Source organism: Nesoenas mayeri (genome assembly GCF_963082525.1).
Source record: "Nesoenas mayeri genome assembly, chromosome: 9".
Lineage (NCBI taxonomy): Eukaryota > Metazoa > Chordata > Aves > Columbiformes > Columbidae > Nesoenas > Nesoenas mayeri.
The window spans coordinates 10414799-10428223 of NC_137557.1; the positions used below are offsets into that span (position 1 = coordinate 10414799).

Consider the following 13425-nt stretch of genomic DNA (forward strand, 5'->3'; position numbering starts at 1 on the left):
CAGCACTGCAGGTGGGGTCTCACCAGAGCAGGGCAGAGAGGGACAATCTCCTCCCTTAACCTGCTGGCCATGCTTCTTGTGATGCAGCCCAGGATACAGTTGGCTTTGTGGGCTGCAAGCGCACAGTGCCAGGTTATGTTGAGCTTCTTGTCGACCAGCATCCCCTAGTCCTTTTCCTTATGCCTTCTAATCCCAGAATTTATTCCAGATAAATGCTATCTGCTTCTCCAGGTTGCTAAAAAGCCTTTGAAATCAATTTCTATTTTCACTTAGGAACTATTTCTATTTTCAACGTAGGAACACAGTTCTGAGGTGGCATTTAATTTACCTTTCCCTAATTTTCCAGAAGCATTATTTTAAAATGTAGATTTGGCTCATCCTTTGCTTAAACAAACAAAAAAAGCCCATAGCATAAACAGGGTCACTACCAATGCAGCCTTAGCTAAAAATGATCTGCAAAGGCCAAGATAACGTTTCTCTTGATCCCAGTGTAGCAGTGAACAGGATTTGTTATGATAAGGAGCTAATAAGACATTAACAAAAGTAGCTGTGCATTGATTCATAATATCACAGCTCTGCATTATTCAAGGAATGTTCATCCCGGGTTTTACATGTGATTTATAAACTTTAATTAAATAAGCCTCACAGAATCTCTTGTTGGAAATGTAGGGTTAGTTCTAAGAACTTGAATTAACTGAGAGATAATTGAATAAAGGTTAATATGGGATAAGCTCTCCATTTTGCAGAAAAAGATGTATCTTTAGACGGTACATTGGTTGTAGTTAGTAAAGGAAACATAAGAAATAGCTCAAGGTCATTCATCAAGGCCGTGGAAGAGCCCTTGGGAGCTGACTGCGTACAACAACGTCTGCTCAGGTTGATTCCCACTCTTCTGCTTTTGTTGACTTACTTGAGAAAAGTGAACCGTAGAATATCTTTCCTCAGGAAGGTCTTTTTGAGGGATGTGTGTGTGCATGTATAAAATATAAATCTGCTTTGAAACATTTGGGTTCTTTTAAAGTCATCAGTGGCAGTAATACATTGCAATATTTGGTTAGGTCTTGGAGTGTGAGCTTGTCCTTAGGCTGCCAAAAGAGGATGTGGGTGACGGTTACATCCCTCCTATTCCTGGTAACACAGCTCCATGTGCTGCGCTGGTTGTACGTCACATCTTACAGTCATGGAGCAGTGGGGTCTGTGCTGTCGGTAAGGTACTGTGAGTGGTTAGGAGACTTCACCTGTCCAGGAAGGTGCTGTGGGGTGCTAACAACTATATTTTGGTCTTTGATCCACTTCTTATACATGTGTCTTTTAATCTGGCCCTGGTTGTCTGGGATGCTGCTGTTCCTGTGAGGTAAAGTGTTATAAACTGACTTTATCCTGCTTGGCATTGTGAAAAGACAAAGTAGAGGCAAGGAAGTCATAGAAGTTGTCCCTTGGATTGTCAGTGTTCCTATTAACACTGCCTATTTCAGCATCTGTGTTTCTCTGGTCTAGATCTGAGGAAGACTCCTTGTCCTTCAGAAGTAGCATGCCCACAGTCTTCCTGGCCAATGATTCTTCTACAGCAAGCAGGCCTTCTTCCTCATCCTGAGAAGCCTTCATCTCTTCCTATGTCAGTGGCTACAAGGCCAAGAGCCAGCTCACCACTGTCCCCACCAAAATCTCTCGGACTGGGGCCTTCCTTTCATCAGACACAAGAAGAAGAGCTTGCAAAGGTGGTGGAGCAGGACCCTGTGCTGGAGGAACTATGTAAGCCTCTGTGCTGCAAGCTTTGCAATGTCACTCTGAATTCAGCACAACAAGCCCAGGCTCATTACCAGGTAAGGAGAACAGCACGAGACAAAGCTTTCTGGAGCGCTGCATATGCAGTATGTGTAGATGTACCTGTGCCAGTGCCCGTACTGCTGGTCGTGTTGCTGTGGGAGCACAGAGTGAAGTGTGGGCTAATGCACAGGGAGCACCTGAGCTGCTCCAGGCCAGAGAAGTAGTACCCAGATGGCATGAATGAGAGCTCATAATTTTCCTTTACTAAAATCTGTTTTCCACCTGCACACTCATCCGATAAAACAGATCTTCTGATTACATAGACATAATATTGTAAGGCCTGGACAGATGTTTTCTGCTGGATCCAGCAGTGCAGTTAGAAGCTGCTGCCATGTGCTCATCACTGCCTCCTTCCTGAGGTTGTGCACACAACTCTGGATCTGCTGGTGGGGCCATTTGTGCAAACTTTCTCATCTGCTTTGGACAGCATCAGCTGAGCCAGCTCAGACCAAACTAATTTTTTTCAAGCTGGTGTGGTTGACTTGTCTGAAATAGGTTAGGGACTACTTGTGTATGCTTCTTAGCTGAGGGACTGAATATTTCATAGTCTTATGTTACACTGTTTTACTAGTGCTCTCTCTTACTAGTGCTGTATTTGTTTGACATGTGGAGATAGTAATTTTCTCCACCAGTAAATCCCAAAAGTTGTTTGTCCATATCCTCAGCACATCAGACCCAGATCTCAGATTTGCTCTTGGCCCTGAAAAAGTGGTATCATGCCAGTTAAGGGATAGGTTGAATTATTGTTATACTTCAATATCTGGTTTCTGCAGTATTTCTTCCGTGTGGGGATGGAAGTACATTTACAGTACATAACTTGCATATATGCAAATGCCTTGCTGTATATCCACAATGCATTTACATACTCTCATGTAGCTCTATCAGGTTTTCAAAACACCCAAAAGAACCACAGTCTATGTTTCCCAAGAGAAAATAAAGCATAAAGCAGGGGTTTTTATATTCAATCTCATATTTTAACTTGTGCATGCAACCTTATGAGAAGTGTGTGTGTTCAGGCTCATCAAAAAGCTATGCAAAGCAGTTAACATTCCATGTTTAACATACAAAATACTAGTTTTAAGTGAAATGGAAACAGATTGAGGAACTAATTGTAACCTTACTGATTTGAGAAAATCAGTTGAAAATGAGACTGAATCATGCTAAGTGATGAGCATTTTGGAGAAAAGGTCAGCATCTCTTAGGTTCTGAGCTGTTATTTTCTGGATGGCAGCTCCTTTACCTGAGGTGCCATCTTTTTGGCCACTTTCTCATTTTGGTCTCTGGATCCTTTTTCTTTCAGTGTAAGATACTATTATTAGGACAGCAATTAATCTGGGTTCTCTTTCCAGGGTAAAAACCACAGTAAGAAACTCCGAAATTACTATGCTGCCAATAGCTGTCCGGCACCTGCCAGGATAAGTAGTTCGGTTGAGCCTGCCCCACCTCAGGTTGTCTCCCTTCCAGCTCAGGTAAGGCATGGGAAGATGACTGAGATCCTGCTGCTTATCACCTCACCCCCAATAAGGATCGCTAGTTGTCACACTTTGAGGATTACTGCAGAAGCTGGGAAAGAATTTTGCTTGTGATGGCACAGGCTCATGGAAATGGCCTGTTATGAACTGTTTGCTTTCCTTTGAAGGTACAGATACTGATCTGCCCTTGCAGATTGGACTTGAAATGTTCTATTTCTGCATGGCAAATGCTTTGATTCCCAGCAAGTCTGATATGCTGCTGATTATTGTTTAAGGGCAGGTATAAAACAACATTGTTGGAGCTGAATTTGAAAATGAGGATGTGGCATCTGCTCTGCACAATCATCCCTCCATTGTGTGAGAGAAGCCCACATGGAAAAAGTGCTTAGGTGCTCCTGCGCCCATTGCCCAGGGCTGTTATCTAATTCCTCTTTTGTTGCTCCTTTTGCAGTGCTCATTCTTGTGTGTAGGGTGAATGGGTGGTTCCCTCAGATTAATTCTGTATCAGGCACATTAGAGGCAAAAGAGATGATTTTTGCTTTCTTCTTCCAGAATTCATCACATCTGATTGTCATGGGACTGAACAGCTAAGCTGGCTCTTGTACAGCTGGGCTGCAGGGATCGAAGCTCTGCCTGTCGTTCTCAAAAGCATAAGCCTCTGTTGTCTGTAGAAAAGCCAAGAGCATTTGCCGTAAGTGGCAGATTGTTCTGTACGCTGTTGAAGCTGCCAGAGGGAGACTCAGTCCCGTGGAAATAACTCTGCAGCTCACAGAACTGAATCGAAAGGGCTCAGGGTCCAGTCCTAGGTAGTGGGACATGGGTGCTGTACCTGTTAGGGTATCTGATGCCTTTTTTAATGGAGAAAATGGGCCATGGCAATAAAAAGACTGATCCAGGACCATGTGAGGATTCATGTTGTAATATGGAAGTCAGAATTGTGTGTGTCTTGAACAGTATCAAAGGAGATGCAGAAGAAACTTGACTTGGCAAGCACCACAGTGAAATGGCTGTTTGAACCACTGCTCCTGCACTGTTGACAAAGCACTTTTGTCTGGATGATACACACTGAGGAGACGTGGTTGCTGCCCCAATCAGTGTGTGGTCTGACTAGACAGGCAGGAGCTACTCATGTGAGGCTGGGTCTTTCCTTGGAGGTCTCGATCCAGGTGTCCTCCCACCTGAAGGGTAAAGATCAGAGATTTGGCACCTCTGCTGTTGTTTTTTTTTAATCTCTTAGTGTGGTTAGGGAGCTGTGTAGAGATGGTACTGTGGAGAGATTAGTTACACTGTAAATACCTTTCAGTGGGTCTTCCTCAGTGTGAAAGTTACTGTTTGTCAGCTCCCAGCAGTCAGGAGTGGAGGAGTTAAATCACTGCTGTGAAGTAAACAAGCCTTGGTAGTTATTGCAGAAGTACAGGGTGTTTGTTCAGGTTGCTTTCCTCTCCATATGAGGTCAGAGATTTCCCTAGTTCTTGAGGAATTTGCAGGTTCTCCCAGACGCTGGGCCAGGGAAAATGAAGTTCTTGTAAGAACAGTTTGGGGATCACTTGAGAGTGTCCTAATCCATATGCTCTAATTCCAGCTCTCTTGCTGTCTGATGAGGACAATACTGGTCTCGGTCCTCTGATTCAAGTATTTCAACGATTTAACCTTTTTATGTTTATTTCACATGCTCTCTCTCCTTTTGCTGCTAGATGGGATCCAGTAAACCAGGTGGCCGAGTGATCTTGGCCACGGAGAATGATTACTGCAAGCTTTGTGATGCCTCATTTAGCTCTCCAGCTGTGGCACAAGCTCACTACCAAGGGAAAAATCATGCCAAACGGCTGCGTCTTGCAGAAGCACAGAATAACTCATTCTCGTAGGTATTGTTCAACTTCACGCTCAGGCTGAAAGCATGTGGCAGTGTCTTTGGCTTTTTCTCAGTAAGCTCTGAACTGCAGCTGTTTGTATGTGTTTAATTTTCAGGGATGCATCAGAACTAGGCAAACGAAGGGCAAGGAAAGAAGGGAATGAATATAAGATGATGCAGAACAGAAGAAATACGTATACAGTTCAAAACAACACAGGTAACTGGGAGATTGAATCTGTTCTATAGTTGGAATAATAATGAATAATAAACAGACTTGTTTTTCTGCTGTTCCTAAGGTGTGTTTTAGCAGAGGCTGTGAAGGGAGCTGGTCCTAGCTCTGCTGATCCTACATGTCTGCATGGTTTTTTTTCTGAGCTGCTAAAGTTGCTTTGTTTTGTCAGCCTGCTTGTTAGTTTGGTTTCTCAGTTTGTAACTTAATTTACCATCTGCCTGTATCTAAGGCTGCTCTAAGTGGTGACAATTTTCCTGCTTTATTTTCCTGGTGAGTGGCCAGGTGCTTTGACTCCTACTGTAGCACATCAACCTGTACTGGCGCTCGCATGACCAGAGTGAGAGAGCATGTTAGCCACCCTCTGAGACCATCTGCTCCTAGAGTAGAGTTCTTCCTCCGATGTTAGCTACTTACTTTGTCTCTTTGCTATGATTTAAAGTGTGTTTTATAGTGTCCTGCCTGGCATCTGTTTCTCTTTTTCATTTTATGTTATGGGCACATATTAGCTGAAGCCCCGATTCCTGGTGAAGCTTGGTTTAATCATGTCATTCCAACCACTGTCATGTGGAAAATATAAATATTTTAAAGTTATATTAAATGCAATTTTGTGATAATTTTAAACCGAGGCATCTTGTTCTAATCAAATGACTGTTCTAATTCTCAAATTGGAGAGTTAAGAAAGAAAAAAAAAAACCACAAACCGAAACAAACTTGAATCATCACTTAAATTATTAGGCTCCTAATTTTCAAAGCCCTATTGATTCTTAATAAGACTGAGGCACTAAGCCTGCTCTACACCTTTAGAAAATACCAACAAGTACCGTTCCATTATGTGCCACCCCCCTTTAAATCGGGATCTCAATGAAGAAGTCTTGTGGGAAAATGAGGTTCAGTCTCTAATCTGTTGAAGAAGAGAATCTTTGCCTTCTTTTTAAACATTTGTTGGACTTAGAAGTTGTCACTGAGCTGCCACAAGCTTTCCTTTCTTACAGAAAAAACAGACTTTTCTGTTGCGTCCTCAGGTCCCTACTTCAATCCCCGCTCACGCCAGAGGATTCCCCGGGATCTGGCCATGTGCGTCACCCCCAGCGGCCAGTTCTACTGCTCCATGTGCAACGCGGGGGCCAGCGAGGAGATGGAGTTCAGACAGCACTTAGAAAGCAAACAGCATAAAAGCAAGGTGTCCGAACAGCGGTATAGGAATGAGATGGAGAACCTCGGCTATGTACAATGACGCGCCACCCTTGGTAGTAGTTTGCAAATAGAGCAGCTTGTCTCTCGCCTGCTGTTTGCCACATGCCCTGCTTTGTGCTCCATTCGATAGGAGTCTGCTCTCGAGCTATACATGTAACACCTGCAAACTTAATGGTATGGTTAGATTTCTTTTCTGTCATAGTTGGCAGGATGACGCTGTGCGGGACATGAAGTGCTTTTGATGTTTGTTTGCTAATTATCTAAGGCTCTTCATTGTACTGAGTGGTGGGGAGGACTTTGTCTTCTCCCCAGCCTTCTGCATGAATATGCAAAGCCCAAGAAGTGCTGGGAACTTCTGTGGTTCTACCACACAGGTGGACCATGTGCAAAGCCCACTCCCCTCTTTGCAGATCACAGAGCAGTGCTCCCAAATGCCTCCCTACAGCAGACTAAGTCTCTGGGCAGCTTGGAAAGGAAGGGCAGGCATGGGACCTGTGAATGTGGGACTTAGGTGGTGTACTTGTCCACAAATTGCTGCTTGTGGCCCCCATTACAGCCCAGAGTAAGTTCTTTCCGCATCCTTGTAGAAAGGCTGTGCGTACCTCTCCTTGGAGGGTCATGCCTCGTACCGCTTCCTCTGTGGTGCAGATTTCATTCTGAACATCTGACATTGGATATCAGCTGATTAGCCTCGTTCAGAAATACTCTCTTCTACCAGTTAACAATGAAAAAAGATTCTCCGTGTTGCTGGCTGGGCTCCTTAATGTACCACGGGTGTAGCTCATCTCCCTGAAGAGAATCCGTGGGGATCTCAGTGACTTGATGAAGTGAATTGGAAAGCAAACCTGCTCAGATGAGATTTACTCTGCTCTGATTCTGCCTTAGACTGAGCAGGGTTGAGAACAGGTTGGAAGGAGCTGTCAGCTGCGATTTCTTTGCATACTAATGTAGAAGAAAGCAAGTGTTGGTCTCTGGCCTGCAACTCTGTCGCTGTGGGAAAGCAGGGCTGCCTGGCTCTTGAGGAGCACATGTTGATGTGCTCCACTTCCATGCCATTCCCTGCACAAGGCCCAGAAGGTGTTATGGAGCAGAGGTGAAATGCTCCTTTGGGCTAGAGCTACCAACAGTGGATGAATTTTTCCCCTCTTCGTATTCCCATATCAGAATAGGTTTTAATTCCATTCCTTGATGTGAACTTCATTGTTCTAGGGATCATCAGAAATCGAAAGTTAGGTAGGATGTAAATGTCAGGGATAATGATTGTTTGAGTAACAGCTTTTTGGCCACGCAGAAGTATTCATGAAACTTTTTAAGCAACTGTGTAAGTGCAGACAAACCCAAAGGGTGTGTGTCTGTTTTGATTTTCCTTAGCAAAAGCAGAAAGGAGGTAAAGAGCAGAAGTAGGGCTGACATTTATTTTTCTGCTCATTTGGGTAGATGTGAGGAGCTGTGGTTGAAATGTGGTTCACAGTGTTTCTAAAACATTGTCTTCAGTGGCAAGCACGGCGTGTAGATAACCTCTGTGGGACCTGATTCCCCACTGCGCTGCCACTGCTGTGCTCTGGTGCAGCTTCATTGACTCCAGTGGCTGGAGCAGAGGGGGGGTAAAGGGAGCACCATGGCTTGTCTCTTACTCTTGTTTAGGCAGTAGGTTGAATTAGATGCAGCTCCATTGGTATCAGTAGCATTTTACCAGGGATAAATTTTACCTAGCACATAATGTTGAAAGTAGTTCTCCCAACCCCTTTTCTTGCTATTCTGATCCTGCCTTTTGCATTCCAGAAGGACTTTCTGCTTGCCTTAACCAATGAAAAATTAGTAAACTAACAAAAATCCAGGTAGTTTATATTCATCTTTCTAGTCCGCCTCAAAAAGGTTTGTTGCACTTGGCCACTCCTCAGAAATCAAGTATCATTATCTTTAGCTGCCTAAGGGTCAGGTTGCCGTACAACCTTAACACAGCCTTCCTAATTCCAGGCAAGGTGAGCTCTTGCACAGTTGTCAAAAGCAACCCCCTGCATCATTCCATGCTGATCCTTGCCCTGCGGATACAGGCAGAGCGATAGGCATCCTCTTGAATGGGATTCCCTCTCCCCTATGCAAAGCCCAGTTAAATAAGGTATGTGCACTGGAGCATGTCAGAAGGTGGGAGGACAGGTGCCCAGGTTTCAGAGCACTGACTGAGCAGTTTTGGCAACCTTTAAGTTTGTTTCTTCTGTGCTTTCCTGCTTCGGGCTCACCCTCTGTGCAGCCTTGAAGAACATTCCCCTTCCAAAAATCTCATCAGCCTTTTCCCCCTCATCTTTTGCAGTCAAGGGGCTCTGGTTTTCTCTTTATGTTCTTTGTTTTGCTAGTCTGACACTGCAGTGCAGGGACAGCAGGAGTTGGATGAGCCTTACCACAATGTGCTTCACCAGGGTGATCTCTGCACTATGATTAAACATCCCTCCTGCTGTGAATTAAAGCGTGGCGTTTCCTACAGGCTGCGAGTAGTAGCAGAAAAAACACACTTTGTGAAATCTGAGCAGGACGAGCTGTAGGTACTGGTGTTTAGCTTACTGCTAGGGCCAAGAAGACATTTTTGTCTGCTTTCACGTGTCCCAAAAAATCAACTGTTCACCACTTTGCTTTGGTTGCTGCTCCTGCTCTTAGCCCAGTGATCTACTCCTCATTTGGCAGTGACAGCTGGAGGTGTCAAAACCCAGTTTGCTCCATGTGCTGATACCGCCTGGTGACAGCTGGTGCAAACCTGCCGCAGCACACTGCTGTGCTTGTACATTGGGAGGATGTGCGAGGGAGGGCCAGGGGCTGTTTCTGTGGGCTGCTCTGCGTGGGGCCAAGTCTAGTTTTGAGGAATAGCTTGAGTCTGCCTTAAGCAGAGAGGCCTCTATCTGCTTCGTTTTGACCAAGGGAGTACAATAAGTGAATGTCACCTGAGAATTTCAAAGTGGTGGGTTACATAGCAAGTATAAAGCAGACAGTGGGAGTTGAGCAACAAGGGATTTCCTACATGGGAGGAAAGAGATTTCTTGCTGGGAGAAACAGCTGAGACTCGCTTTGCCCCAGTGCTCAGTTATGGCCTTTCCCTATGGGTGACCAAAGCTTTCCTCTCCCTCTTCAGCATTTCTTAACGGTTTTTGATCTTCCCACTCTCCCTCCAGCACAGGAAACTGTTGACTGCAAAGAGAAAAGACCCCACCTCAATAATATCGTCAGGGTTCAGGCCAATGCAAACTCTTACTTATCAGTGTTCAAACTGCATATTGAAAACACGTCCTGGCCAAACCATATTTGAAATAGGTGGGCTGGGGAGAAAACTGTACAGCTGTAGTACCATTTTCCACACCCCATGAGTCTTTCTCATGTTTAAACATAGTACCAAACTCAAGAAAGAGGACTTCTGTGAAGCTGTCACATTGGCCAGTAGGTTAATGACCTTTGCTGCTAGAAACAAAATATAAATCAATGTGTTCATATTTATTTTACTGTGCTGACCACTAATTGATTTAATATTTAAGGCATTATTCTGTAAGTTGTTTTTGTTGAAATAGAAAACTCTACATTGCACTTTGCTTTTGGATCAGAACAGGTATTTGTTGTATTTGTGAAAATGTTTTCCCTGCCACATATGTATTGTTATCTTTCCCTGATACAAAAAACCCGACCAAAACAAACAACAAAACCCACCCCCCCAAAAAAAACCCCCAAATCTAACCAGTGAATCTTCTTTGTTTCTTTTAATGCCAAACAAAATGGGGATTTCCTTGCAACTTGCTCTTGAATGTCCATTTCTAATATTTGTTTTTCCTCCGATGGTTCCTTTGGTAACTTGGGATGATATTTTTTGGACACAAATGAACTTCATACTACATTTAAGCATTTCTTTTAAGGCAAGGAAGTAAATTATGTGGAATCCATGTATTTGTGAGGAGTATCAAAGTGATACTGTTTTGTTTGTATTATTAGCTATTGTTTTGCATTCTGCACTAATGAGTAAATGTGTTCTAATCTTGTCTAACATTCGTCTATTTTTGACTTTTTGCTTTCTTCATGTAGATCAAAAGGAACCCTGAAAACTTCTGTGGAGTTGCTTAGGATGGTTATCAATGTAACAAAATGCAGATTTTTTTCTGTAAAGATTTCTGTCTGTTTTCCTTTTCTAGATGCCCATTATGGGGCATTAGAAGGGAAAGGTTTTGCCATGTTTGGATTCATATTTTACCTTACTAATGCATGATGTCCTTTTGCTACATTATTTCAGTAATACTATCACTGTAACCAGTGGGAATCTTGCCCAGGTCAGGAGTAAATGAAATACCCTAGCTAAATATATTGTGTTGGCTAGGGCTGGGCAAGGTACATTGCTAAAATTTGTCTTTTACTCCTGTGTTTGGGTTACAACACTCTTAAGCTTTTGCTTTTTGACGAATGTGCATCTGGTTCTGTAAGGATTTGGTCCTGCTCCAGCTAAAATAGTTTGTAGTACATTGACTTTAGTTGAGTAGGAACAAGCCTTGAGACCCTTCAGGAATTTCATACTGCTGATGTTTTCTCATATATGTGGTTTATGTTTTCTGGGATTTTTTTTTGGTTTTTTAATTTTACAACAATATTTACAAGGATGCTCTGGATGAGATGGGCATCTGTTGCTGATTATGGAAAAACAAACACCATGGTTGCAGAAGAATTAACAGAAAATGGAGAAGTGTGGACCTGGTTGCTTTGAAGTCAGTGGCTAAGCCCCTGTGTTTTGAGCTGGGCTGGCTTCTTTGCCATCTGCCTAAAGTTGGAAGTGAAAATAAAATTCACTTTCAAATAAATGTGGTCAAACAGTTGTCCTGGGAATCTCTCCTTTAAAAAATGTATCACAACTAAAATTGTATCTTTTTATCAGAAGTATCTGCAGGTAAAGGCAGGACTGTGCATTTTTAAATATAAAATCAGTTTTTCAGTCTGTGTTTTGCAGGGGAAAAATTACTTGATTTAATTTCCTTCTCCATCTGTCCAGCAACATAATTTGCAAGTGCTTTTAACGTGTTTCATCTAGAGCCTTCTTGTCAGGTTGGTTTTGTACATTTGTCCTTATTTTCTTTATATTGTACTGACCCCTGTGAGGGAATAGTTGATGACATTTTTTTTTTCTTCCTCAATATATAATAAATCATCTTGCTCTTATCATTGTACAGCCTCAATGTCTAGTATCGCGGCTGCTCATGATACAGCTGGACTATGCATGACTGAATTGATTTTAGCTGAGCGTTGAGTGCGACTACATGAGTAATATGTTTCAATACACTGATAAAGGATTATATTCCACTGCAGAACTGGTTGCTGTGGAGGGGGTCAGTGCACTTCCAGCTGTTACCAATAGCCAGCAGAGTTGAGTAGACTGAGGGGTGACCTCATTAATGTTTACAGATATATAAAGGGTGAGTGTCACGAGGATGGAGCCAGCGTCTTCTCGGTGACAACCAATGATAGGACAAGGGGTAGTGGGTACAAACTGGAAGACAAAAGGTTCCACTTAAATTTGAGAAGAAACTTCTTCTCAGTGAGGGTGCCAGAGCCTGGACCAGGCTGCCCAGGGGGATTGTGGAGTCTCCTACTCTGGAGGCATTCAAGACCTGCCTGGACACATTCCTGTGTAACCTCATCTGGGTGTTCCTGCTCCGGCAGGGGGATTGGACTGGATGATCTTTCGAGGTCCCTTCCAATACCTAACATTCTGTGATTCTTTGAGTTCTCCCCCTGAGCTGGCTTGGCTTCAGGAGCGGTTGGGAGCGCTTGGCATCTGATGGGAGGGGAACCAGAAGGTATGGGGTGGGCTCTGCTCGTGGCTGTGCTTTCCCCTGGAGCAGACACCACAAGCCCTGGAACAGCCTCAGGCTGACCACAGGCTGACTTTTAAGTGACTGAAAAAAAGTGGGCACAAGCTGAGCCTGATACTTACATTTGCACATTTTCTGCCAGTGTGCTCTTTCCCTCTTTCATTACTTGAGGGTTGAAGAAGAGCATATGCTTATGCAGAGTAGATGACTTTCCAAACAAAAAGGACATTGTGAACTGGAGCCTTGAAGCAGAGGACATCTGAGGTTTGCTGGGTTCAACTCAGGTAAGAGACAAACGTTGCCCTTGCTTGGTGCCGCAGCCACACTGTCAGTGCAGGGAGCTGTTGGCCTCAAGGGCAGGATCCTAGTGGCACCTGTTCAAGGTGTGGGACGGTTGTTGAGGCACAGCTCTGCATGCAGAAGCAGCTGTCTAAACAGGGATGTGTCCCTGCACTTCCCAGTCGTCTGTTACTCAAGGCATTGGGCCATTACAGGGAACAGTGACACCACAGTGGAATTATCCTGATTTACCGTTTTGTTGGGCTGGGAGCTGGCTAAGTTCTTAGGTGACTTCTGTGCTAACAATGAAATGCAGGTTTTATGCGTTCTTAGTTATAGTAAATAGGGTCATAAAGACATTTAAGTGGAGCTTAATGTTAAATCTGACCCCAGCCCTTCATTGTCTTATGCCCAAGTAGACTGTGTTACTCTCAGTCATCCAAGGAACCAGAGAGGAGCAAAACTCTACAGAACAGCATGTCCCCATTATCTGATGTTAAACCACTAAATTTTCAATACTTACATGTGCTAATTGTATTCCATATTAATTCTATAGCAATTTGGCACAGCCAAGCCATAGTGACACACACAAACCTGGGCAACCTAATTCACAGCAGCGGGTGTTTGTTAAATTAGGTAGCAAATACAATAATACAAAAATGGATGAAAATCTGAGACTAATTGTATGATTTGAAAGCATGAGTAGCCCTCCTTTTGCCTCTTTAATTACTCTGATGTCTA

At 43.6% G+C, this 13425-nt stretch overlaps 1 protein-coding gene across 2 annotated transcripts; it reads left to right on the top strand.

The window, feature by feature from the left end:
- The first annotated feature begins 1502 nt into the window (after window positions 1-1502).
- ZMAT3 (zinc finger matrin-type 3) lies at window positions 1503-11848 on the top strand. 2 transcript variants are annotated; one of them, XM_080349960.1, is made up of 6 exons: window positions 1503-1823; window positions 3177-3296; window positions 4994-5160; window positions 5268-5368; window positions 6406-6630; window positions 10634-11848. In XM_080349960.1, the coding sequence occupies exons 1-5, from the start codon at window positions 1554-1556 to the stop codon at window positions 6615-6617; spliced, it is 870 nt and encodes a 289-aa protein (XP_080206086.1). In that variant the 5' UTR covers window positions 1503-1553; the 3' UTR covers window positions 6618-6630; window positions 10634-11848. The 2 variants fall into 2 exon arrangements, with proteins under 2 accessions (XP_080206086.1, XP_080206085.1); XM_080349959.1 differs by having other exon boundaries at window positions 1506-1823; window positions 6376-6630.
- Window positions 11849-13425: the final 1577 nt, after the last annotated feature.